The sequence below is a fragment of the Dendrobates tinctorius genome, unplaced genomic scaffold, assembly GCF_039654945.1.
Source record: "Dendrobates tinctorius isolate UK_male_01 unplaced genomic scaffold, ASM3965494v1 ptg000202l, whole genome shotgun sequence".
In the NCBI taxonomy this organism is placed as follows: domain Eukaryota; kingdom Metazoa; phylum Chordata; class Amphibia; order Anura; family Dendrobatidae; genus Dendrobates; species Dendrobates tinctorius.
This window is the reverse complement of record NW_027361869.1, coordinates 8,492,501-8,519,733: the sequence shown is the minus strand read 5'-3', so window position 1 is coordinate 8,519,733 and position 27,233 is coordinate 8,492,501. Positions and strand designations below refer to the sequence as shown.

General features: G+C 49.0%; 1 protein-coding gene across 2 annotated transcripts in view; it reads left to right on the top strand.

Annotated features, from left to right (window-relative positions):
- The window catches only part of BRAT1 (BRCA1 associated ATM activator 1), a 71,560-nt gene that overhangs the window by 22,929 nt on the left and 21,398 nt on the right, over nt 1-27,233 (top strand). For both annotated transcript variants that reach the window (XM_073553720.1, XM_073553721.1), the window contains exons 8-12: nt 3,619-3,737; nt 4,072-4,258; nt 4,338-4,411; nt 5,643-5,736; nt 5,870-5,968. In XM_073553720.1, the coding sequence (XP_073409821.1) occupies nt 3,619-3,737; nt 4,072-4,258; nt 4,338-4,411; nt 5,643-5,736; nt 5,870-5,968 (573 nt within the window). The remainder of the gene's footprint in view (nt 1-3,618; nt 3,738-4,071; nt 4,259-4,337; nt 4,412-5,642; nt 5,737-5,869; nt 5,969-27,233) is intronic.

Genomic DNA, 27,233 nt, shown 5'->3' with positions numbered 1-27,233 from the left:
CACCGGATGGATGGCAGCAGCCAGGTCGACCGGCCCACCGCGCTTCAACCAGGATAGGGAGCGACAGGTCTCTTATAGACCCATTCCGGTGGGAAGGATGCGCGCTCGCCAGCCCAGGTCGAGAGGAGCCAGGACCCAGAGACCCTCAGTCAAATGACTCGGAGCCTTTGGTAGGCGACAGCAGCAGGGTGGGGGGCCGCCTGCTCTTTTTTCGCCATATCTGGGCCGAGGTAGCACATGACTTATGGGGGGTAGAACTGGTGACTTCAGGGTACAAGATAGAGTTCATCAGGTACCCTCCAACACAATTTTTTTCTCTCCTGACTTCCCAAGGTGAAGTCTCGGGCGAAAGCACTGCTAGGGGCCATCGATTCACTCCAAGACAATGGAGTCATTGTTCCCGTACCAGAGCACGAAAAAGCTCAAGGTTTTTATTCCAATCTGTTCGCGGTCCCCAAAAAAGACAGGACAGTCAGACCAGTTTTGGACTTGAAGCTCCTGAACAGGTTCATTAGAGTCAAACATTTCAGGATGGAATCTCTCTGTTCTGTTATATCAGCCATGGAGCAGGGAAAGTACTTGGCCTCGATCGACATTCAGGATGCCTACCTGCACGTTCCCATTTTTCCTCCGCATCCAAAGTTTCTTCGGTTCGCCATCAATGGTCGACATTTTCAATTCGCAGCACTCCCATTCGGCATAGTCACCGCACCCAGAGTATTCACGAAGGTAATGGCAGTCGTGATGGCCATCTTACACTCGCGGGGCATAGTCGTCTTGCCATACTTAGACGACCTCTTGGTGAAGGGTCCCTCATTTCAGGCGTGCAAGGAGAATGTCAGCATTACACTGGATACACTCTCCCGCTTAGGTTGGTTGGTCAACAGGAAGAAATCATCGCTGGTCCCAGCTCGGAGGATTGCTTTTCTAGGAATGGTCTTCGATACCTCCCAAGGGTTGGTAATTCTCCCTCAAAACAAGGCCCTAGCGCTCTGACAGGGAGTCCTGAAGCTCCAGCAGCCGGTCCCTCACACCATTCGGTTTGGGATGAGGATACTAGGGAAGATGGTGGCGGCAATGGAAGCAATTCCATTTGCTCAATTTCATCTTCGACCCCTACAGCACGCTCTCTTGTCAGCCTTGGACAAGGACCCGTTCACCCTCGATCAGCGGTGCCGGCTATCCTCTCAGGTCAGGCAATCACTGGAGTGGTGGATGACCAGATCCTCCCTTCTTCAGGGAAAGCCGTTTCCCCCAGACCACTGGCTAGTGGTCACGACCGACGCCAGTCTCCTCGGCTGGGGAGCAGTTTTTCGCCTCCACACGGCCCAGGGCCGGTGGTCGCAACGGGAAGCTCGTCTTCCGATCAACTCGTTGGAGATACGAGCGATCTGGCAGGCGCTGCAGCATTTCCAGTACCTCCTAGCAGGACGGCCCATTCGGATACAGTCAGACAACGCCACGGCTGTGGCTTATGTAAATCATCAAGGGGGCACGCGCAGCAGGGCAACCATGCGCAAGATAGTACATGTGCATCATTGGGCCGAGAAGAACCAGTCGATAATTTCGGCAGTCTACATTTCAGGCGTAGAAAATTGGGCAGCGGACTTCCTCAGCCGAAAAGATGTCGTGGCAAGGGAATGGGCCCTGCACCCCGAAGTCTTCCAGCAAATTTGCCGATGGTGGGGAACACCGGATGTGGACCTGATGGCGTCCAGAACGAACGCCAAGGTGCCTGTGTTCGTCGCTCGATCACGAGACCCACAAGCGTTCGGGGTGGATGCGTTGGTTCTACCATGGAACCAGTTTCGCCTTCCATACCTGTTTCCCCTGTTGCCATTGCTTCCGAGGGTCGTCAGGAAGATCAAAGCAGAGGGGGTCCCAGCAATTCTGCTGGCACCAGACTGGCCCCGACGGGCGTGGTACGCAGATCTTGTGCGGCTGCTCACCGATGTCCCATGGCGATTGCCGGAGCGCCCAGATCTACTGCACCAGGGACCGATCTTCCACCCGAACTCAGGGACCCTGTGTTTGACGGCATGGCCGTTGAATCTTGGATTCTAACTCAAGCAGGTTTTGAGCGTGAGGTGGTGGCTACAATGGTTAGCGCCAGGAAACCGACCTCAGCAAGAATTTACCATCACACCTGGAAAATTTTCTTCACTTGGTGTCGAGAGCGGGGTCATTCGCCCCTGACGTTCTCTATTCCCAACATCTTGGCTTTTCTTCAATCAGGCCTAGACTTGGGGCTGGCCCCGAGCTCCCTTAGGAGACAGATATCGGCGCTGTCCGTCCTTTTCCAGCAAAAGATTGCTACTAATATGCAGGTAAAGACTTTCATCCAGGGAGTTTCTCATCTAGTACCCCCCTATAAGGCGCCGATGGGCACATGGGATCTTAACCTGGTCCTGAGCGTTCTGCAGAAAGCGCCTTTTGAGCCGCTACAGGATATTTCCTTAGCGTTCCTCTCTTGGAAAGTGGTCTTTTTGGTAGCCATTACCTCCGTTAGGCGAGTTTCGGAGTTGGCGGCCCTATCTTGCCGAGCACCTTTTCTCGCTTTCCACAAGGATAAGGTGGTGCTTAGACCAGCTCCCCCCTTTCTTCCGAAGGTGGTTTCCTCTTTTCACATCAATGAGGATATTGTCTTGCCTTCGTTCTGTCCAGCACCGGTGCATCGCATAGAGAAAGCTCTTCACACCTTAGACCTAGTGAGCGCACTCAGGAGGTACGTTTCGCGGACGGCACTTTTTCGCCAGACGGCTACGCTGTTCGTGCTCCCTGAGGGGCGCAGGAGGGGGCTCACGGCCTCAAAGGTGACCATAGCCAGATGGATCTGTTTAACTATTCAGGAGGCCTATCATATCAGAGGTGCGTCAGTTCCAGCAGGGATCAAAGCGCACTCTTTCTCGGGCAATGGTCGCCTCTTGGGCGCTTCGGCATCAGGCCTCGGCGGAACAGGTATGCAAGGCAGCAACCTGGTCCAGCCTGCACACATTTACTAAACATTACAGTATCCATACTCGGGCTTCGGCGGATACGAGCCTGGGTAGAAGTATTCTCCAAGCAGCAGTGGCGCACCTTTGAACAAAAGAGGTGCATGCAGCTTGGATCGGTGAGTCAATCTCCCACCCAGGGACTGCTTTAGGACGTCCCACAGTACCTGTGTCCCCCAATGAGACGAAGGAGAAACATGGATTTTTGTGAGTACTCACCGTAAAATCCTTTTCTCCGAGACGCTCATTGGGGGACACAGCACCCACCCTGTTAGCTGGTTGGCTCGTGTTTGTTTAATTAATGTGCCTTTTTTCGTAAGTATCAGGGTGATCCCTTGCCAGACATATTGTTTACTGCATTAAGGGTGATTGCTGTTGTTCTCCTACTGCTTTTACACTAAACTGGCTTCCGCCCGCAATCAGGGCAAGGGTGTATACGGCGGGGAGGAGCTAACCTTATGTTTGCCTAGTGTCAGCCTCCAGATGGCGGTAGCATACACCCACAGTACCTGTGTCCCCCAATGAGCGTCTCGGAGAAAAGGATTTTACTGTGAGTACTCACAAAAATCCATGTTTTTTTTAATAATAGGTTGTTTTTTTGTGACACATTCCATTTTATTATCAGGTTTTCTTGAGGAGACTGTGTCGGATCCTGCCATTATTGAGAATCTCCTGTCTAAGAAGCCCTCATGCATCGGCCTTATATGTCAGACCCTGAGTCATCTGGCAGAGCTGTGTGACAGGGTAACGTACAATGAGACACAAGATCCTACACTGGTGTCATGAATGTCTCTACCAGTCTGCAAAAATCTGATTACTAGGGCAGTAAGGCTTTGTTCACACTATCTGCATTTTATTAATTTGTCAGCTGGTCGGGGTCATGTATCCATGGGGATGTGAGCTCTTACGACTGCTTGCTTGCCAGGTACATGGGCCTGTGTGAATGGGCCTTTGCACAGTGTACTGATAGCAAAAACGGTGTCTCAATGGCGACATTATTAATCAGATTTTCCGATAGACGAATAGGTGCAGACCCTTTATAAACCCATTGCTTTGATTTTAATTCCCTTTTTTTCAGGAGTGTCTTGTCACACCGGTTCCCCATAGCGATGTGCTGAGGTCGGTGGTACTAATTCTCCGCTTTTGCATTGGACGAGCTGTTTGTTCCGCTCCTGCGGGGTTAACTATAGGCAGGTCGCTGATAGGGTCTCATCGAGTTCAAAGGTCAGCGTTGGATGCGATCGGATGTCTTTCCCGTTGGCCATGTGAGACCAAAATCTATATCTAGTGATCTATTACTATAATGTGACCATTAATTATTAACGCTCTTATTACTTTTTTTAGTGGAACCGGAAGCCTTGAAGAAGACATATAATGTCCTCACGGCGTATCTAGAGAACCCAGAAACGGACCCCACGGTAAGAAGCTTACATTGTCCTCCATTGTTACCCGCCTCTCTGTGCCTCAAAGGGGTATTCCCATCTCCAAGATCCTATCCCCATATGTAGTAGGTATAATAATATTATAAAATACTTCCAATTAGAAATGTAGTATAGTTCTTCTGATTCACCATGTCGCTTACCCCATGGTCAGGGCATTGGGGGTAGCTGGGGTATCTATGGTTATGGCCACACATAGCAACAGTTGTTAGTGATCGTAACCACGGATAGCTAAGCCCTGCACGTGGGCTAAGCAGAAGAACTATGCTACATTTCTAATTGGAGGTATTTGCTAATTTTATTATTATTCCAGCTATTACATATTGGGATATGATCTTGGAGATGGGAATACCCCTTTTAAAGGCAGTAGAGGATTATAATAGTTATTTAAAGGGTTATTCCCTCACTGCTCACTTCCACATCGGGAAGTGAGCGGCACAGGTGGCATCGTGTCTACAAATATCTGCCTGATCGGCAAGCATCGCACACCCTTCGGTAGGTGAGCTATGCCAAAAATCCTTTTAAGTGACTTTTGTGGCTCATTTCTACATGGTCACCTGTCCATATATATTATATAGATGACCCTGTCCTACAGCAGCCACGTTCTTCATGCTTCATCCTGTGTATCCGGCGCAGTATTTCTATAGTGCCAGGACTGTTAGTAGCCACATGGCAAGCTCACATAGCCACCATACTCAGCATGATTGCAGCTGTTGGCAAATGAGTAGAGTGAGACAGAGGTGACATGGTAAAGGAATCGATGGAAAATACAACAAAATGGCTCAACAGCCCACTAATGAACCAACTTTTCTTTAGTGGGTATTGAAAACTTACATTACCTTTTAATATTAAGAGTGAATTAGGTCTAAATGTTGTGGGTTAAAATAGTAATGTCCTGGGAGTTGCTGTATTTTTAATATTATTTGCCTATTAAAACTATTATAAGCTCCTCTCTTCAGGTTTCGCTGCTATGCTGCTTCTTCAGGGGGCATAAAGTGAATGGGGTGGTTTGCTACACAGCAGCTGTGGTTCTGCTGTACAGGCACGATCTGTTAAAGAGCCATAATACTGATTAAGCGCTGCATCCATTATAGAGGGGTCCTACAGGTCAGACACCAGTCGATCGTACCGTGATCTCAGATCTCACTGCAGTGTTACAAATCTGGACTATAAAAATTCCAAAATTGACTGAGACTGTCTTTAACGGCAGGTTCTGAAGAAGGCGTTTCACGCCTCGCTGCGCTGGATCCAGGTCTCACTGGCATCTGACGAGCATCGGGCAGAGGGCACAACACTTCTTCAAGGTCTGTGACTAATATGTTGTCGTAATCAGGATGACGGCAGCAGATCCTCCGCACCCTGATCGCAATCCAACGTAAAGCCTACCAGACGATGGGATGGGATCACATGTTTATTCAGCTTTTATTTCTATCGCAGGTCTGTGTCCAGTGATAATGAAGCGTCTGTGCAGCCCTACTTGGGAGGTTCGAGACACTACATTGGAGTTCATCACCAGCATCATGGCTGTGGTTAACGGTACCTTGTGTTTAAGGATTTTCAGTGACCAAGCCCACAACTCATTTTTCTGTTCAATTTTGCAACATGTAGTAAAGGGATTCAATACAGTTTGTAAGGTACTAAGGGCAACAATCATACCTGTCATTGCTGGTTGAGAATAAGCCGTCTTGTATGTACATGAGGTGTAGCACTGTTTGGCCATTGTAAAACTAATTTTCAGTTGTCTCTGAGCTACTGGGTGGAGACTAGCTCCTATGATGTCTCCCATACAAACAAATATGAAGAATTCCTGCTGTCCTGTCTGTTTCACATGGTCAGAAGCAATAGCAGGGAGGCCATTATCCAGCAGTACTGAGCAGTGTAGCTGCGAATTTGACTCTAGTGACCTAAAACACAGCATTGATTTGTGTGTTTTTCTTTCTCTTTCACTCTATTTCTCCTCCCTCCATAGACTACAATAAGCAGCTATAATCCTATTACTCAGCGAGCTGACAGTGTCTTATCTGGAGCCAAAAGGTTTGAGATGTTTTTTTTCTCAGAGTGAATGATTGAGTTTAGGAGGCAGATGGGAGAAGTGGCTCATAAGTGGAGAAAGAAGCACATGTCTCATTATAGCTTCATATATTTGCTTGTACCCAGTTATTTAGACAATTTTGGGACGTTGTGTCTACTCACAATTAAATTGTAAAATCCAAGTATTCACAGGGAGAGAGCCACGCTGGCACGCTTAGTATCAGATCAGAACTCTGTTTATTACATCCTTGGTCACTCTTTATATAGGCATTTACTGGACATACATTGTAGCAGTATAATTGGCTTAGCTTCTTTTTCCATATGTGCTGGCATTACCATACATGCATCTCATTGGCTAAAGTTAATATCATCTACACCCACCTGTTAAGGGTTTAGGCGCCTTAAGGGTATAGGTCAGTGATGGCGAACCTATGGCACGCAGAGCCCTCTCAGCTGACACGTGGTGTCGCCTCACTGTTCCGGAGCTGCAGCTTCCTGCCTTTCACACATTGAGCGGTGCGGCTGCGGAGCTGAATGATTATGTCATCCAGCCGTGGCTGCGCCTCTGTGTGTGAAAAGAAGGAAGCTGCCTGCGCGCGGAGAGGTGAGTGTGGCCGCTGTGGTTTGGGTGTGTGTGTGTGTGGTGTGTGTGTCAATGATGGGGAGAGGGCCAGTGATGGGGAGAGGGCCAATGATGGGGAGAGGGCCAATGATGGGAGTGATGGGGAGGAGGAAATGATGGAGGTGGTGGAATGGGCAATTTCTACATTTCTGCATGAAGGGGATCATGATGGGATATATTACTACATGAATGGCATCATGATGGGGCATATTTCTACATGAAGGAGATCATGATGGGATGTATTTCTTCATGAAGGAGATCATGATGGGATGTATTTCTACATGAAGGGGATCATGATGGGGCATATTTCTGCATGAAGGGGATCATGATGGGGCATATTACTACATGAAGGGAATCATGATGGGGCATATTTCTGCATGAAGGAGATCATGATGGGATATATTACTACATGAAGGAGATCATGATGGGATATATTACTACATGAAGGAGATCATGATGGGGCATATTTCTGCATAAAGGGGATCATGATGGGGCATATTACTACATGAAGGGGATCATGATGGGGCATATAACTACATGAAGGAGATCATGATGGGATATATTACTACATGAAGGGGATCATGATGGGGCATATTTCTACATGAAGGAGATCATGATGGGGCATATTTCTACATGAAGGAGATCATGATGGGATGTATTTCTTCATGAAGGAGATCATGATGGGGCATATTTCTGCATAAAGGGGATCATGATGGGGCATATTTTGCATGAAGGGGATCACGATGGGCCATATTTTCCCATCTCCCATGACGGCACACATGAGAAAGGGGATCCGCCCAACCAGGACAGGAACCCTACTGAAGATAAAAGGGGCGATACATCTCCCTCGCTTCAGTTGGATTTCCTGTCCTGACAGGGACCCGTGTGCTGAAGACGGCGTGTAAAGATGTCTGTACCTTCCCACCCCCGTGCCAGCGTGGAACATCAGGCAGAGCCTGTGTAGGGGTGGCGAGGGAAGGCAAATTTAGGAGGTGATGCTGGTGATGATGCTAATAGGCGGGGAAGGTGTGCTGTGCTTAGGTGTTGCTGATCCAAGAGGCTGGGGGGGGGGTGACCCACTTCTTGACGCAGACAGACTGGAGACTGAGACAGGAAAGCGTATTCAACAGGTCCGTATTTTATTCACACCCTCCTGACGACCTCCACAGTTCATGACAGGACAATTTTCTTCTCACACAGACCCGGGTACCTGTACTTGTTCTGTGTCACCGTCATGGTGTCCTCTGCGGTTCTCCTCACTGTGGCTGCCCTAGGCACTTCCACCACAGCGTTTCCCCGATCAGAGTACACCGGTACCTATTCTGCTCAGACTGTCTCCGTCTGATGCTCCTGTGTGCCTGAGTCACCCCCATGACTGTCTCTAATGTCTGGTGCTCTCTGAGGGCTCTCCACTGAGCAGCAGACCCTCCTTACTAATGAGCTCCCCTGGCTAACTGAAGCTTACCTCAGTCTTTATACTCACAGCCTAGGTAGCCCCGCCCACTGTCACCTGACAGCCAATGAGAGTGACCTTGACCTCTGGCAGTTACATAACCTTTCTCATGGCAGTTATATAACTACCCTTTACAAGCTCCCCACTGCCCTCTAATGGTCACTCTCAATATGACACCCTTTTCTCTTCTTTTCAGTGCCTCTGTCAGGTCAACCTCCCCACACCTGTGCGCTGTGCGTCGGGGGTGGAAGTGCCGTCCGTGGGTCCCCCGGGGGCTCGGCGTCCGAGCGGGCGTCAGCGCAGCACGGTCAGGTGTCCAGGGGCTCATCTGTGGCTGCCGCGCCGCCCTCCCCCCTCTGCAGATGTCCAGGAGGGGCAGCCTCTCCCGGGTCGCGCCCCTCTGATGTCACGCGCAAGGCACGCTGGGAATGGGCGTGCCCTAGTGACGTAGGGGGCGGCGCCGGAATCCAAGATGGCGGCTCCCATGGGAAAAACGCTGGCCGGGCAAAGATCATCCCGGCGGCGTGGCAGGAGGGGTGAGGGGCTATGAATGGGCACCAGAGGAGGCTAGAGAGTGCAGTGGATCCCTCTCGGAAAGAGAGATGACCACAGAAAACGCACTCATGCTCAAAACTTCACAAGGGAAGTGGGGCAAGAAGAGCAGCGGCAGCAGCAAGAGCTCTCGCCAGATGCAGTGCCGAGCCGCCAGCATACCAGAAGTAGCCGCTCGATTGGTGGGAGCGGCAGTTGTAAACACGACCGGCATGACTGAGACGTCCAGAAAAAAACGTCACAAGTGCATCTGAGGAGCCTCCGAGATCGGTACCCTTGATTGGCGGTGGTGGTGAGTGATCTACGTGATTGTCACCCTTATGGTAACGGGGTTCCTTTTTTTCTGTTTGATCACTAGGGGTTGCTAGCGGCAAAGAATAGAGCATGCGCCCTATGCAGAGACCCGCTGGCAGATCAGTGGCAGAACGATCTCTGCGCTGACTGTATAAACAAACCCATACGGGATGAAATCCCTGATTTGGTGACTAGCCTTAGGGCTATAATACAAGAGGAGTTGAAAGGCTCCCTAAAGGCAGCCCTTAAAAGGACGAATAAAAGAGGCCGCAAAAAGGATTCAGAGGTTGTGAAAAAAGGTTGTGAAAAATCCCTGTCCCCCTCCACCTCCTCTTCCTCTACTCAGTCCTCAGAATCCTCCTCAGACAGCGATATAGGGGGCCGTCCGTGTTTCCCAAACAGAGGACGTGGAAAAAGCTGGTCAAAGCTGTCAGGTCTACAATGGGCCTTAAGGAGGAAAAGACTCCTAAATCATTGGATGAGGTTATGTTTGGAGGACTGGAGGAAAGGGAGAAAACGCACCTTCCCTGTAAATGATAAGATAAAGGCCTTAATTGACAGGGAATGGGAAAAAGCCTGAGAGGTCGGGTGCCTTACCTTCTACATCAAAAAAGTGGTACCCATTTAAACAAAAAGACTCAGAAACCTGGGAAAAAATCCCAAAGATTGATGGTGCCGTAGCTAAATCCTCAAAAAAGGTATCTCTACCATTAGAGGACTCTGGCGTGCTGAAAGACCCGCTTGATAAAAAAGCAGATGGTTTCCTGAAGCATATCCGGGAAGCATCGGCAGATGGATAAAAACCAGCACTAGCTGGTACTTGTACTGCTCGTGCCCTCTGGCTACAACAAATAGAGGACCAGATCAGGGATAAAATTCCTAGGGACGAAATACTGTCTAATCTGACACTGGTACATGGAGAAGTGGCTTTCCTAGCAGATACCTCAGCAGATGCCGCGAGGTTAACAGCTAGAGCGGCAAGCTTATCAAATGCGACAAGGCGAGCCCTGTGGTTTAAAGGGTGTCCGGGGGATTTGCCATCAAAACATAGACTGTGTTCCATTCCATGTGACGGCCAATTCCTCTTCGGGAAAAAACTAGAGGAAATTTTGGAGCATGTGGCAGGGGTCATCCCACGGGAGATAGGAAAAATTGGGACTTTAAAAGAAAGAGAGGATCGGGCTATATGTTTAAAGGGCCCTCTACTTCCTCCAAACAATCTCCCCAATGACATCAGGTCGGAGGTAGGGGGAGGACTTTTCTCTTTTCCTTTACGCCTGGGCAAAATATCTCCCCCAGTACATGGGTCCTGAGCATAATCAAGGACAGTTTAAAAATAAAATTCACCCGTCCGCCCAGGCGAACCTTTATAATGATACCCCAAAGGAAAGCCCAAGAGCAACAACTGGCCCTGGAGACAGAAGTCTTGGGACTAGTGCAAAAACGAGTCCTACAGGAGGTCCCAGTTCAAGAAGAAGGAAAGGGGTTCTACTCCCCCCCTCTTTTTAATACAAAAAACAGATGGCTCTTGGAGGACCATAGTCAATCTGAGGAGGCTCAATTAGTGGGAAGACAATTGCTCCTTCAAAATAGAGTCAATCAATACAGCCACAAAAATCCTGTTCCAGCACTGCTTCATGGCAGTGATAGACTCAAAAGATGCCTACTATCATATCCCAATCCACCGGGGGTATCAAAAGTACTTGCGAGTAGCTCTCTATGTCCAAGGTCAGGTCAAACACTACCAATACGCAGCTCTTCCGTTCGGCCTGTCTACAGCCCCCAGAGTCTTCACCAAGGTGATGGCTGAGGTAATGTCATTTCTTCGTTCCCGGGACATAGTGATCGTCCCATACCTGGATGACTTTCTTGTCATAGGGAGGTCGGAGACCCATTGCACACACCAAGTGAAGGAAGTGATATCAAATTTAATAAGGCTAGGATGGATAGTAAACATCCCCAAGTCGAGACTAACACCAGTAAAGGTGTAATCCTTCCTAGGGTTAATACTGGACTCCGAGCGACAGCGCTGCCTCCTACCAGAAAACAAAGTGACCAAAATAAGAGGCCTAGCTCGCACTGCAATACAAAGGCCAGCTATGACACTGAGGAACGCATTATCCCTTTTAGGCTCGTTGACATCATGCATACCTGCGGTAGCGTGGGCACAGTACCACTTAAAAACACATGTGACATGCACACATATGAACAAGTCGGTAGGACACTGTTCATACCACCCACTGACTCAAACACCAACAGAGAGCACAAAATAACAATTGTGCAGAAATATCCTGCAGTAAAACCTGTAACAGTAGTCAGCAAGTGCTGATAAAAAGATAACAAATACAGGGTATTTAGTTGATACTTTTTTTTTGCAAAAAAATGTATACCAAGCTGCCTCACCGCGTCAAGGTAACCCTATTGAAGCAGTCCCTATCTAATGTATTTAAAACCTGAACATGTGAGCAGTGTCTAAATGAACAAGGTGAAGACAGGCGCTTCCCAGTATGAGCACGTGGTGCAAGCCAGCTCTTTATGTGCATGTCACACAAGAGAGTGGTGGGGTCTCTCAAATCATGCATAGGCACGGAAAAAACTGGATTAAAAACATATGTGACATGCACACATATGAACAAGTCGGTAGGACACTGTTCATACCACCCACTGACTCAAACACAGAGAGCCCTGTTCACATGTTCAGGATTTAAATACATTAGATAGGGACTGCTTCAATAGGGTTACCTTGACGCGGTGAGACAGCTTGGTATACATTTTTTTGCAAAAAAAGTATCAACTAAATGCCCTGTATTTGTTATCATCTTTTTATCAGCATTTGCTGACTACTGTTATAGGTTTTACTGCAGGATATTTCTGCACAATTGTTATTTTGTGCTCTCTGTTTGTGTTTTTACAGTACCACTTAAGATAACTGCAGTGGGAAGTTCTGTCAGCGCAAAAACAATTGAAAGGGCGTTTAGAGGGCGAACTATGTCCCTCCATGGAGGTAAGAGACTCCCTACTCTGGTGGACTGTAGAAGAGCATCTAACAGCTGGTGTCCCGTGGCAGAAACCAGTCGAGGACATCATTGCAACCGATGCAAGTGCCACAGGGTGGGGAGCACACCTGAGATCCCACTCGATACAGGGAACCTGGTCCTCGCTAGAAAAGGATCACGGTTCAAATGTAAAAGAACTATGGTCAGTAGAGGAAGCCGTGAAACATTTTCTCCCCTTGCTTCGGGGCCGCCACACCCAAGTCATGACGGACAATCGTGCAGTGGTAGCTTGCGTCAACCACCAAGGGGGAACGAGATCTCGGGGCCTCATGGAAATATCAGATCTACTTTTCCAGTTAGCTGGACGACATCTGTTGTCCATCACAGCACTGCATACACTGTGTTCCAAATTATTATGCAAAAAATATTTCCTCATATTTTCTCTAAATTACCTATATGAATTGCAGTCATTGTTATTTTCCAGTCATCTAATATTCTAGTATAATTGCAATGTTTTTGAACAAACTGCCTATGAAAACAGTATATTTTTAAAAATAAGAAACACTCAAAATGCATGTTCCAAATTATTATGCACAGCAGTTTTCAGCCTTTTTATTTTGAACAAAAAAAGGTCAATTGTGGAATTATAAGCATTATCAGCTTATTACAAAATGAAATCAAACAGTTTTCAAGTCAAAACTTTATTCTAGGTGATGTTACATTTGCACATAGGACCCCTTGTTCGAAAGAAGCTTCTGAACGCTCTCGTCCATTGAATTTGTCAGTTTTTGGATGGTTTGTGCTTCAATTGTTTTGCGTGTGGACAGAATACCCTCCCAGAGCTGTTACTTAGATGTGAACTGTCTCCCGCCATCATAGACACTCCTTTTGATGATGCTCCAGAGGTTCTCAATGGGGTTGAGGTCAGGGGAAGATGGTGGCCACATCATAAGTTTGTCCTCTTTTATGCCCATAGCAGCCAGAGATGCAGATGTGTTATTTGCAGCAAGAGACGGTGCATTATCATGCATGAAAATGATCTTGCTGCGGAAAGCACGGTTCTTCCTCCTGAACCATGGCAGGAAGTGCTGTTTTAGAAACTCCACATAGATTTACTCCTTCAGGGATCCTAAAGGGGCCGACAATCTCTCTCCCCATGATTCCAGCCCAAAACATTACTCCACCTCCTCCTTGTTGGCGCCTTAGCCGTGTTTTCATGGGGTGTCCATCAACCAGCCATTCTCCACTCCATCCATCTGGACCATCGAGCGTTGCATGGCACTCATCGGTGAACAAAACAGTTTGGAAGTCAGTCTTCATGTATCGTTTGGCCCACTGGAGCTGTTTCTGCTTGTGTGCAGTGGATAGAGGTGGTCGACAGGATGGCTTACGCACAGCTGCAAACCTCTGAAGGACCCTGCATCTTGTTGTTCGGGGGACGTTGGAGGCACCAGCAGCTTCAAAAACTTGTCTGCTGCTATGACAAGGCATTTTTGCAGCTGCTCTTTTAACCTGACGCAATTGCCTGTTGGAAAGAGTCCTCAATTTTTCCTTATCAGCATGCACACGAGTGTGCTGGGAATCGGCTACATACTTCTTGATTGTGCGATGATCACGATGAAGTGTCTTGGCAATGTTGATTGTAGTCATGCCTTGACCTAAATACTCCACAATTTGTTGCTTCTCAGCAGCCGACACATCCTTTTTCTTTCCCATTTTGGCAAAAAATGTAGGCTGCTTAATACTGTGGAACAGCCTTCTTAAGTAGTCTTGCCTTTATTTGGACACACCTGCCAAACTAATTTGCACAGGTATCTGCAATTGCTTTCAGTGATATAAAGAGCCCTGACACACATCACCATCAATGAGTTTAAATGACAAACCAAAAAATTCTAACCTTATCACTCCTAAACTCTATTTGCATAATAATTTGGAACACAGTTTATAAGGCGTTTCGAAAATACACAAGCAGGCTTCCTGAGTCGCAGGCACCTAAGACGGGGAATGGTCCCTAAACCCCCAAGTTTTCCAACAGATAGTTCAGGCTTGGGGCAAACCGGAAATAGACCTGTTCGCCACCTCACGCAACAGGAGGGTCAGGAAGTTCTGCTCACTGAATTCAAAAGAAAATCCCTTCGCAGTAGATGCCCTACAAATACCCTGGAAGTTCTCCCTGGCCTATACGTTCCCCCCCCCTCCCCCGATAGCAATGATCCCCGAAGTAGTCTGGAAAATCAGGGAGGATCGAGCGAGAATATTTCTTATAGCTCCGTTTTGGCCGAGGAGACCTTGGTTCTCTCTTCTGTGACTCATGTCAGTGACAGGTCCATGGATCTTGCCAGAGGTTCCAGACCTACTCTCCCAGGGACCAGTGGTCCACTCTCAGGTGGGGGGCTTCCATCTGGCAGCCTGGATTTTGAGAGGGTGCTACTGAGTCGCCAGGGATTCTCACCAGGGTTAGTCTCCACCCTGTTGAAAAGTAGGAAACCTATAACGTCCCAAATCTACGGTAGAACGTGGAAAAAGTTCCTATGCTTCCTGGGGGGAACCTTTAGGGGATGTAGCTCCAGTGGGACCTATCCTAGAATTCCTTCAGTCAGGGCTGCAACTCGTTTTAACCACTAACACCCTTAAAGTCCAAGTCTCAGCTCTGGGGGCCCTATATAACTGCAACCTAGCAGCCAATAGGTGGGTGTCCCGGTTCATAAAGTCATGTGGCAGATCGAGGCCGGTCATTATCCCAAAGATACCACCCTGGGACCTGAATCTAGTCTTAGAGGCTTTAACCAAAGATCCCTTCGAACCATTATAAGAACTGTAACCAAAACTACTTACACTTAAAACTGTATTATTGGTAGCCTTAGCATTGGCCCGTAGAGTGAGCGACCTACAAGCTCTATCTATATGCCCTCCATATACGCAGATCTCGGATGACAGAGTGGTTCTAAGACCAGACCCAGCCTATCTCCCCAAGGTGGTCTAAAAGTTTCATAGGACTCAAGAGATCTCCTTGCCATCTTTCTGTAATAATCCTAGAAACCCTGGGGAGCAAAAGTTCCATACATTGGACGTAAAGAGAGCCGTATTGCAATATATGTCAATAACTAGTCAGTGGAGGAAAGATCAGTCCCAGTTTGTAGCTTTTCAGGGTAGTAGAAAATGGTACGGGGTAGCTAAGAGTAACATTGCCAGATGGATCAGGGAGGCCATTATGTTATCCTACTCTGCAAGTGGCACTCCGGTTCCAGAAGGCATCAAGGCTCACTCCACCAGAGCCGTGGCTACCTCCTGGGCAGAGAAGGCTGAGGTATCGATTGAACAGATTTGTAAAGCCACTACTTGGTCCTCACCTTCGACCTTTTTTAAGCACTACCGACTTGATCTATCTTCTTCTATTGACCTAACCTTTGGTAGAAGGGTGCTGCAAGCGGTGGTCCCTCCCTAAGGTGTCTTGTTTTACAAAAGTCTCTCGTGTGCCATCATAGGAGGCGGGAAAACACCAAGGTTACTTACAGGTAGCCGGTTTTTCCGGAGCCCATGACAGCGCTTGTATATTCCCCCCCGTATCACTCCTTTGGTGTGCACTATAGTTTGGGTGCTTTTTTTAGTAAGATATAATGTGGTGATAGTTTTACTAACCCGGGGGGCCTCTCATGCTCTGTAAACCAACTGAAGCGAGGGAGAGGTACCGCCCTTTTATCTTCAGTAGGGTTCCTGTCCTGGCTGGGCGGAACCCCTCTCTCATGTGTGCCGTCATGGGCTCCGGAAAAATCAGCTACCGGTAAGTAACCTTGGTGTTTCTGCATGAAGGGGATCATGATGGGGCATATTTCTGCATGAAGGGGATCATGATGGAGCATATTTCTGCATGAAGGGGATCATGATGGGGCATATTTCTACATGAAGGGGATCATGATGGGGCATATTTCTACATGAAGGGGATCATGATGGAGCATATTTCTACATGAAGGGGATCATGATGGGGCATTTCTACATGAAGGAGATCATGATGGGGGATATTTCTACATGAAGGGGATCATGATGGGGCATATTTCTGCATGAAGGGGATCATGATGGGGCATATTTCTACATGAAGGGGATCATGATGGGGCATATTTCTACATGAAGGGAATCATGATGGGGCATATTTCTGCATAAAGGGGATCATGATGGGGCATATTTCTGCATGAAGGGGATCATGATGGGGCATATTTCTACATGAAGGGGATCATGATGGGGCATATTTCTGCATGAAGGGGATCATGATGGGGCATATTACTACATGAAGGGGATCATGATGGGGCATATTACTACATGAAGGAGATCATGATGGGGCATATTTCTACATGAAGGGAATCATGATGGGGCATATTTCTACATGAAGGAGATCATGATGGGGCATATTTCTACATGAATGGGATCATGATGGGGCATATTTCTACATGAATGGGATCATGATGGGGCATTTGGCACGTGTTGGCACTTCATCATAAATAATTGGGTTTTAGGTTGCAGTTTGGACACTCGGTCTCAAAGGTTCGCCATCACTGGTCTAGGTTAGTTCTACTTCTTATATTCACTTTCCTATGTGTTATCTCGAAGTCCCGTTAAACACAGGAATCCACATGACTCTTAATTTAAACCCACAGTCAGACTGTGGGTTTAAATTAAGTCTCTGAGCTGTAATGTTGTTTTAAAAAATTTTTTTGACTCCCCCCTACCCCCCCCCCTCCCCAGGTCCAGTGCTATGTCTTCAACGCTCTTCATTGTCTATTATTGTCTGCCTCGCTGACGTCTCTTTGACAGCGCTCCGTGTGGCTTGTGCCATCAACTCGTGCAGAACCGCTCAGCTCATTTTTGTGCTGCAGCGCCGCCAATGTGATGTCAGTACTGCAGACAGTAACAGACATCTGGAGATTTAACACTGGACCTGAGGAGGGTGAGGACTGTCCAGTTTGTTTTTAACACAAAATTACAGCCGAGGGAGGAGGGACGACGACTGGAAAAAAACCCTTAAAGATGTTACACAATGCGATCTACTCCAGGTAGAGAATTGGTCACCGACGGCAGATTTCAGGGCTGCAGTTCCTGGTGCTTCTTACTAGTTTATATGAAGCATCTTACAGAGGGAGAAAATATGCAGATTGTCACTAGATCTGTTTGTGAATAATAAATCAAGAGGCTTTGACATCTGGCCTTAAAGGGCTTGAATTTTTTTTTTTTTTCTAAATTGGCTTGCTCAGAAATGGTGCCAGTTTTGACCATAGGGAATTAGCAGCCAAAACTGGAAAAGAAACTAATTTAATTGGTTTTTATAGCAACCCCAAAATCCAATACATAACCCTGTAACTACCACCAAATCACATGGAATAAAGTACAAAATGTATATCAAAGTATATTTAAACTTTATTAATACACTACAAAAGACCAAAAAATATTAAATACACAAAACCTAAATAAAAAGAAAAAAAGAGCAGTGTGGTCAGGAAAATTAATAGCATGAAATACACTGAAAATCAGGCAATATAACAAAGTATTAGGGGCATAGGAATTAACCCCTTCACGACCAGTGACAGCGTATGCGTCATGAAAGTCTGTGCCATTATGACCAGTGACGCATACGCTGTGTCATGAGTTTAAAGCCCCCCTGCGGGTCGGGTGACCGGGGTCAATGAAAGGTCACCCGAACCGCAGATACAGGGGGCTTTGTACTTCACCTAAGGGGGGGTGGCTTCGCCCCCACATGGCTACGATCGCTCTGATTGGCTGTTAAAAGTGAAACAGCCAATCAGAGCGATAGTAATATTTCATCAATGAAATTTGATGAAATATTACTAGCCGATGCTGCAATAGCATCGGACATGGCTGGAGATCATGATCCGACCCCTCCCCCCACCTGGCTGGCAGCGGCGATGTGCCGCCGCCACCTTCTGACGGCGGTGATCGGCAGCCGCCGCAATGATCTGCTCCCCCCGCTTCCCCCTGCCTTCCGATCACCCCCTATAGCCCCTCCCGGTACCTTATCAGTCCCGGTACCTCCCGGTGTCCCGCCGTCTTTTCTCCATGGGCGCCGCCATCTTCCAAAATGGCGGGCGCAGTGCGCCAGCGAGTCTGCCAGCCGGCGGATTCATACAGGTACACTTTGATCACTGTGATAAACTATCACAGTGATCAAAATACAAAAAAAAGTAAATAAAGCCCCCCTTTATCACCCCCCTAGCTAGTGACACATAATAAAATAAAGAAAATATATTTATTTTTATTTTTCCTTTAGGGTTAGAATTAGGGTTAGTGTTAGAATTAGGGTTGGGGTTGTAATTAGGGTTGGAATTAGGGTTAGAATTAGGGTTGGGGTTGGGATTAGGGTTAGGGCTGGAATTAGGCTTAGAGGTGTGTTGGGGTTGGGATTAGGGTTAGGCTTGCTGTTAGGGTTATGGTTGGGATTAGGGTTAGGGGTGTGTTGGGATTAGGGTTAGGGGTGTGTTGTGGTTAGGGTTGAGTTAGAATTGAGAGGGTTTCCACTATTTAGGCACACCAGGGGGTCTCCAAACGTGACATGGCGCCACCATTGATTCCAGCCAATTTTGCGCTCAAAAAGTCAAACAGTGCTCGCTCCCTTCCGAGCACCGACATGTATCCAAACAGTGGTTTACCGCCACATATGGGGTATCAGCGTACTCAGGAAAAGTTGCACAACAACTTTGGGTGTCTAATTTCTCCTGATACCCTTGGTAAAATAAAAAATTGGGGGCTAAAAAATATTTGTGGAAAAAAATGATTTTCTATTTCTCGTTCGCCTTATTGGGGGACACAGAGACCATGGGGTGTATGCTGCTGCCACTAGGAGGCTGACACTATGCACAAAAAAGGTTAGCTCCTCCTCTGCAGTGTACACCCCACCGACCGGCAGGGAATTCCTCAGTTTAGCTTAGTGTCAGTAGGAGGTGGACACGGGTCTTTCATTAGACCCATATCTACCTCGTCGTGCGTCGTTCCTTTACAGGTTCTACAGAGGGATACAGAGTGAAAAGTCACATCTGTACTCCCACATGGAGTCTGCGAGTACGGCGTGTACTGCCACCCCGTATCCTTGCAGTTCTCCGCGGCAGGACCAGCCAGACGGACGCCGACACCAAGACGTGCCAGCGACTCCAGGGGTCCTTGTCACCAGTCTCCCTCCCACTCGCCTACCAGAGCCTGTCGGTTGGATGAGACGCAGGAGTTCTTCAGTCCCAGGTAACGGATCGGGGATGGGTGAGTATGGATTTTTTATTTTTATTTACCTGGCTGCCCATTCCCGACGGACAGGGGGTGCGCCTCTTCAATGGCACAGGGAGCGGGCGCTGCCGTCGCTCGCAGTCGCCCTACGCCCATAGGCACACCATGCTCCATATTGCTGGCCCCCGCGTTCCCCCCTTCCCTCCCCCCCTTCCCTCCCCCCTTTCCCTCCCCCCTTTCCCTCCCCCCTTTCCCTCCCCCCTTTCTGGGGACAGGAAGTACAGGGCCTCTTCCTCTCCTTCTTCCCTTGGACGCGGCTTCCGGCGGCGGCGGCGTCCTTTTTCCGACCTCCGCGCCGACCCCCTGCTGACAGGCGGCCGCCGCAACTAATTTAGGCCCCGGCTTTAGTTCGGGCCTACCGCAGCGTCGCGGCCACGCCCCCCGCCCCTTTCTTCTAAGCGGGCTTCTCTCCCGCTCTTCCCAGGCCCTCCCACCGCCTGTCCTTCACCTGCCCAGCCTGCAATTGGCCAGAGGGCAGAGAGTTTTAACCCTGTGGTGTGCTCCGCCCTCCCTCCTCTCCTGGACGTGCGCTCTTTCTCAGGCAGGCGCCATTTTCCCAGCCTGTCAGCCGGACACCAGCTCGTCACCGGATATCACCATCTGCCAGCTGGTTTTTCGCTCAGGTGGTCTGTCGGCCGGATTTCGCTCTGACCCGCATCCACTGACAGGTCGCAGAGCATCGCTTCTGGGGACACCGGACCGTGAGTAGCTCTGCACTGCAGACTGACCCTTCTCCGCCCTCTGTCCCCCAACCTTCCGGCACTACCTCAGCTTTTCACTATGTCTAACTTCAGCCTGACGCCGTCCAGGGGCCATCTACTGCCCCAGGTGAGGGTGAACCCCCCCCACGCCTGGCTGGGCCTCCTCTCTATCTCAATCAGTGGCAGACCTCACCAAGGTGTCTCAGTCCCTGGTGACCGTTCTGGATACGTTGCCCCTGGACTCTTCGGCAGGGCCAAGCAGGTCCCAAGTTATTCCATCTGAGTCAGCCAGCGTTAGTCGCAAAAGACCCAGCCGGAATCCTCTCCTCGCCCCATCTCACCGCATAGCCCTTCTCAGCAGCCTCCCACTCGGGCCTCCTCTCCCGAGTCAGGTGAAGCGCTTTCGGACAGGTCATCTGAGGGGATTTTAGAGCTGGATTCAGACCAGGATGCAAACATGAAGTTCACAGTGCAGAACCTCATTGCAGCGATCCATCATACCTTCGATATTGCTGACTCCCCTGCGAAATCCTCAGATCAGGAGGTTTCGTTCAGACGGGCAGAAACTCCCTCCAGGGTATTTCCTTTCCATTCCGAGTTTGGAAAGATTTTTACCAGGGAAAGAGAGGATCCGACCAGACGCTTTCAAAGAGGAAAGCGTCTCGGCGTACTCTATCCATTCGCTAAGGAGCTCACGGACAACTGGTCTGCTTCTCCCTCGGTGGATCCGCCCGTGTCCAGGCTTTCCAATAATACGGTTCTCCCGCTTTCAGGTGTGGCGTCCCTAAAGGATTCTAATGACAGGATTATAGAATCCCTGGCGAAGTCTGCCTTCGAAGCGGCTTCAGCGGCGGTATGTCCAAGCTTGGCTTCTTCCTGGGCAGCAAAGGCCATAGCCACGTGGGCAGACTACCTTCGTCAGGGCATCTTGGATAAAGCGCAACCGGAGCGTTTGGCCGATCTCGCCAATCAGATCTTCCATGCGGGGGTCTATCTTCTTTCCGCTTCCTTGGATGCCGCATCCTGCGCAGTTCAGGCGTCAAGCAACGTAGTTGCAATTCGACGTACAATTTGGCTAAAGGCCTGGCAAGCGGACTTGTCTTCTAAAAAGTCCCTCACCTGCCTTTTCAGGGGGTGCGCCTCTTTGGGTCCCAATCGGACCAGATTATTAAGGACGCCTCTGGAGGCACGAGTTCACTCCTCCCTCAGTCCAAGCCTCGCAGTCCTCCACTAAGGCGTCAGTTTCGACCCTTTCGGGCTTTCCGCCGTTTCAATACGGCAGACAACTCCAGCCAACAGAGACCGCAGGCTCGCCAGGATAGAAAGTTTCCTTCAGACCCACTCCTTCCTGGTGATCCCACTCTTCCCAGGGCAGACCGTCCATATCTAGATCTGGACGGTCTACTTCAGCATGACTATCGTCGGGCACTCGAGGGGTCCTTCCAATTGGGAGATCGGCTTCCTTCAGGGACGTTTAGCTGGCCTCCGTAGAGGAAGCTTGGGTCAGGGAGGTCGTATCCTCAGGATACAAGATAGAGTTCGTCTCTCTTCCACGGGATCGTTTCTTCGAATCCCAGCCTCCAAAAGATCCAGCCTTGATCTCGGGGTTCTCTACGGCTATCGCCTCTCTCCTCAGTTCCGGGGTGATTGTGCCCTTTCCCGAATCGGAGCGCTTCACAAGGTTCTATTCGAACCTGTTTGTAGTGCCGAAAAAAAAAAAAAAAAAAAACGGCGCAGCTCGACCCATCTTGGTTCTCAAGCCGCTCAACAAGAGGGTCCGCCTTCGCCACTTCCGCATGGAATCGCTTCCATGGAGGAGCAGGAATTCATGTGCTCAATAGACATCCAAGATGCCTATTTACATGTTCCAATTTTCTCCGGACATCAGAAGTTACTGCGTCTCGCGATTCGGCAGCACCACTACCAGTTCGTCGCACTGCCCTTCGGTCTTGCCACCGCTCCCAGAGTCTTCACTAAGATCATGGCTGCGTTGTTGGCTTCATTGAAGGTCAGAGGTCTCGTTCTTTTCCCGTACCTCGACGATATTCTGATCAAAGCTCCCTCATTTCAACAGGCTCACCAAAGTTTGTCAATCGTCCTGGACACTCTTTCCAATTTCGGGTGGATCATCAACAGGAAAAAGTCCTCTCTGATTCCTACCCAACCTCTGGTCTTTCTAGGTGGCCTACGGTTCGACACTCGTCGGTCAAGGGTCTTTCTCCCACAAGAGAAGATTCTCTCCCTGCAGCAGGAAGTACGATCGCTGCAGATCACAAGACTCCCGTCCCTCCGTAAAGCCATGAGGGTCCTGGGAAAGATGGTGGCGGCGATAGAGGCAGTTCCCTTTGTCCAATTTCACGCCAGACCTCTCCTGCAGGCCATTCTGTTGAGGTGGAACAGATCGCCTCTGTCCCTGGATTGCCCTGTTCATCTTTCATACCGGATCAAGCGGTCCCTCAACTGGTGGTTGACGTCGCCTCTCATTCTATCGGGTCGTTCCTTTCTTCCCATTCACTGGCAGATAGTAACAGCAGATGCCAGTCTCCTCGGCTGGGGGGCAGTGTTCCGCAACCACACGGTTCAGGGCCGATGGTCGGATCGGGATTCAGCTCTGCTGATCAACGTCCTAGAGATTCGAGCGATCCATCTGGCTCTCGTTCACTGGGAGAAACTCCTCAAGGGACTGCCTGTCCGGATTCAGACAGACAATGCCACAGCGGTGGCGTATGTCAACCGCCAAGGGGGGACACAGAGTGTCTCAGCTCTGGCGGAGGTGTCCAAGATTCTTCTTTGGGCGGAGATCTCCGTTCCGACAATCTCCGCGGTACACATTCCCGGCGTAGACAACTGGGCCGCCGATTTTCTCAGCCGGGAGGGCCTCGCGGCGGGGGAGTGGTCCCTACATCCGGAGGTGTTTCTTCTGCTCTTCCGTCGGTGGGGCACCCCGGACGTAGACCTCCTGGCGTCTCGCCTCAACAGTAAAGTCCCACAGTTTGTTTCCAGGTCTCGAGACACTCTGGCAGTGGGCGCCGACACTCTGGCCGTTCCTTGGTCGCAGTTCGAACTCCCCTACCTGTTCCCTCCCCTGCCTCTTCTGCCCAAGCTGTTGAAGAAGATCAAGGCAGAAGGAATTCCAGTCATTCTCCTTGCCCCGAATTGGCCCAGAAGGTCTTGGTTCGCGGACATTGTCAACCTTCTCGCGGACGCCCCCTGGAAGCTTCCAGACAGAACAGATCTGCTGTCTCAAGGTCCGATTTGCCACCCCAATTCTCGGCCGCTCATTTTAACGGCGTTGCTGTTGAGACCGAGGTTTTGAAACAAGCAGGATTTTCCAACCAAGTAATTCAGGCCATGATCCGAGCCAGAAAGCCATCTTCTTCCAAGATCTACTAACGTACTTGGAAGGCCTATTTCACTTGGTGTGAGTCCTATGGCTTCGCGCCCATGTCTTTTTCGCTCCCTTCAATCCTAGCGTTTCTTCAGGCAGGACTGGATGCGGGGCTTGCCCTCAGTTCCTTGAAAGGTCAGGTTTCGGCACTGTCCATTTTGTTTCAAAAGACGTTGGCTTCCTGTCCTCAGGTCAAGACCTTTCTTCAGGGCGTGGCTCACACGGTTCCGCCGTACCGGGCGCCCGTGTATCCATGGGACCTTAATCTGGTTCTAGGGGTTCTGCAAGGTCCTCCCTTTGAACCTATCAGAGATATTTCCCTTTCTCTCCTTTCTTGGAAGGTAGCCTTTCTGGTGGCCATCACTTCCGTCCGGCGCGTGTCGGAATTGGAGCTCTTTCTTGCCAATCTCCCTTCCTGGTACTTCACCATGATAAGGTGGTTCTACAGCCTCCGCCCTCTTTCCATCCGAAGGTGGTGTCTTCGTTTCACCTCAAGGAGGAGATCGTTCTGCCGTCCTTCTGTCCGAGTCCCGCTCATTCCCGAGAGCGGTCCTTCAACAAGCTGGATCTGGTTAGGGCGATAAGGGTCTATCTGTCTAGGACGACTCCCTTCCGAAAGACTGTCGCTTTTCATTATTCCAGACTGGGCGCGGAAAGGTCTCCCGGCGTCAAAGGCCACTGTTGCTCGCTGGATCAAATCGGCAATTTTGGAAGCCTACCGAGTTAAGCGTCGCGGAGCCCCTCCGGGATCAGGGCCCACTCTACTCGGGCAGTGGGTGCCTCCTGGGCGGTACGCCACAGAGCTTCTGTGCTGCAGCTTTGCAAAGCTGCATCCTGCTCATCGGTTCACACGTTTGTGAAATGCTGCAGAGTCCACACCTACGCTTCGGCGGACGCCAGTCTAGGTAGAAGGATTCTGCAGGCGGCGGTGGTGAGTCCGCTGGCCTGATGGAAGTTTGTTTCCCACCCCAGGGACTGCTTTGGGACGTCCCATGGTCTCTGTGTCCCCCAATAAGGCGAACGAGAAAACAGGATTTTTAAGTTGCTTACCGTAAAATCTGTTTCTCGGAGCCTTCATTGGGGGACACAGCACCCTCCCAAGTTCTACAACTCCTGTCCTTATGTTTGTTGGTTATTTACAGTTGAGTTGTCTGTTCTGTTTTTCAATCTATTCTGTTGCTTCTCCTACTGCTTTCTCACTAACTGAGGAATTCCCTGCCGGTCGGTGGGGTGTACACTGCGGAGGAGGAGCTAACCTTTTTTGTGCATAGTGTCAGCCTCCTAGTGGCAGCAGCATACACCCCATGGTCTCTGTGTCCCCCAATGAAGGCTCCGAGAAACAGATTTTACGGTAAGCAACTTAAAAATCCTGTTTTTCACAGCTCTGCGTTATAAACTTTTGTGAAGCACTTGGGTGGTCAAAGTGCTCACCACACATCTAGATAAGCTCCTTGGGGGGTCTAGTTTCCAAAATGGTGTCACTTGTGGGGGGTTTCCACTGTTTACGCACATCAGTGGCTCTGCAAACGCAACATGGTGTCCGATCTTAATTCAAGTCAATTCTGCGTTGAAAAAGTCAAACTGCGCTCTTTCCCTTCCAAGCTTTACCGTGCACCCAAACAGTGTTTTACCCCCACATATGGGGTATCAGCAGACTCGGGACAAATTGCACAATAACTTTTGGGGTCCAATTCCTTTTCCTACCCTTGGTAAAATAAAAAATTGGGGGCAAAAAGATCATTTTTTGTGAAAAAAAAAAAATATTTTTTATTTTTACGGCTCTACGTTATAAACTTCTGTGACGCACTTGATTGTTCAAAGTGCTCACCACACATCTAGATAAGCTCCTTGGGGGGTCTAGTTTTCAAACTGGGGTCACTTGTGGGGGTTTCTACTGTTTAGGCACATCAGGGGCTCTGCAAATGTAACATGACGCCCGCAGACCATTCCATCAAGTTGGCATTTCAAAACGTCACTACTTCCCTTCCGAGCCCCGACGTGTGCCCAAACAGTAGTTCTCCCCCACATATGGGGTACCAGCGTACTCAGGACAAACTGGACAGCAACTTTTGGGGTCCAATTTCTCCTGTTACATTTGTGAAAATAAAAAATTGCAGGCTAAATAATCATTTTTTGAGGAAAAAAATATTTTTTATTTTCACGGCTCTGTGTTTTAAACTTCTGTGAAGCACTTTGGGGTTCACAGTGCTCACCACACATTTAGATAAGTTCCTTAGGGGGTCTAGTTTCCAAAATGGTGTCACTTGTTGGGGGTTTTCACTGTTTAGGCACATCAGGGGTTCTGCAAACGCAACATGGTGTCCGATCTTAATTCAAGTCAATTCTGCGTTGAAAAAGTCAAACTGCGCTCTTTCCCTTCCAAGCTCTACCGTGCACCCAAACAGAGGTTTACCCGCACAAATGGGGTATCGGCATACTCAGGACAAATTGCACAACAACTTTTGGGGTACAATTCCTCTTGCTACCCTTGGGAAAATAAAAAAATGGGGCAAAAAGGTCATTTTTGTGAAAAAAAATATGAATTTTTATTTTTACGGCTCTCCGTTATAAACTTCTGTGAAGCACTTGGGGGTTCAAAGTGCTCACCACATATCTAGATAAGTTCCTTGGGGGTCTATTTTCCAAAATGGGGTCACTTGTGGGGGGGGTTTCTACTGTTTAGGCACATCAGGGGTTCTGCAAACGTAACATGACGCCCGCAGACCATTCCATCAAGTCGACAATTCAAAACATCACTACTTCCCTTCCGAGCCCCGACATGTGCCCAAACAGTGATTCCTCTGCACATATGGGGTACCAGCGTACTCATGACAAACTGGACAACAATTTTTAGGGTCCAATTTTTCCTGTTACCCTTGTGAAAATAAAAAATTGCGGGCTAAAAAAATCAATTTTAGAGGAAAAAAATTACTTTTTATTTTCACGGCTCGGCGTCATAAACTTCTGTGAAGCCCTTGGGGGTTCAAAGTGCTCACCACACATCTAGGTAAGTTCCTTGGGGTCTAGTTTCCAAAATGGGGTCACTTGTGGGGGTACTCCATTGTTTAGGCACACAGGGGCCCTCCAAACACGACATGGTGTCCACTTACGATTGGAGCTAATTTTCCATTCAAAAGTCAAATGGCGCTCCTTCCCTTCTGGGCCCTGCCGTGCGCCAAAACAGTGGTTTATAACCACATATGAGGTATCGGTGCACTCAGAAGAAATTGCCCAACAAATTTTAGGATCCATTTTATCCTGTTACCCATTTAAAAATGAAGAAATAGAGGCTAAAAGAGAATTTTTGTGAAAAAAAAAAAAAAAGTCCTTTTTTTTTTACGGATCAATTTCTGAAGCACCTGAGGGTTCAAAGTGCTAACTATGCATCTAGATAAGTTCCTTGGGGGGTCTAGTTTCCAAAAAGGGGTCACTTGTGGGGGAACTCCAATGTTTAGGCGCACAGGGGCTTTCCAAATGCGACATGGC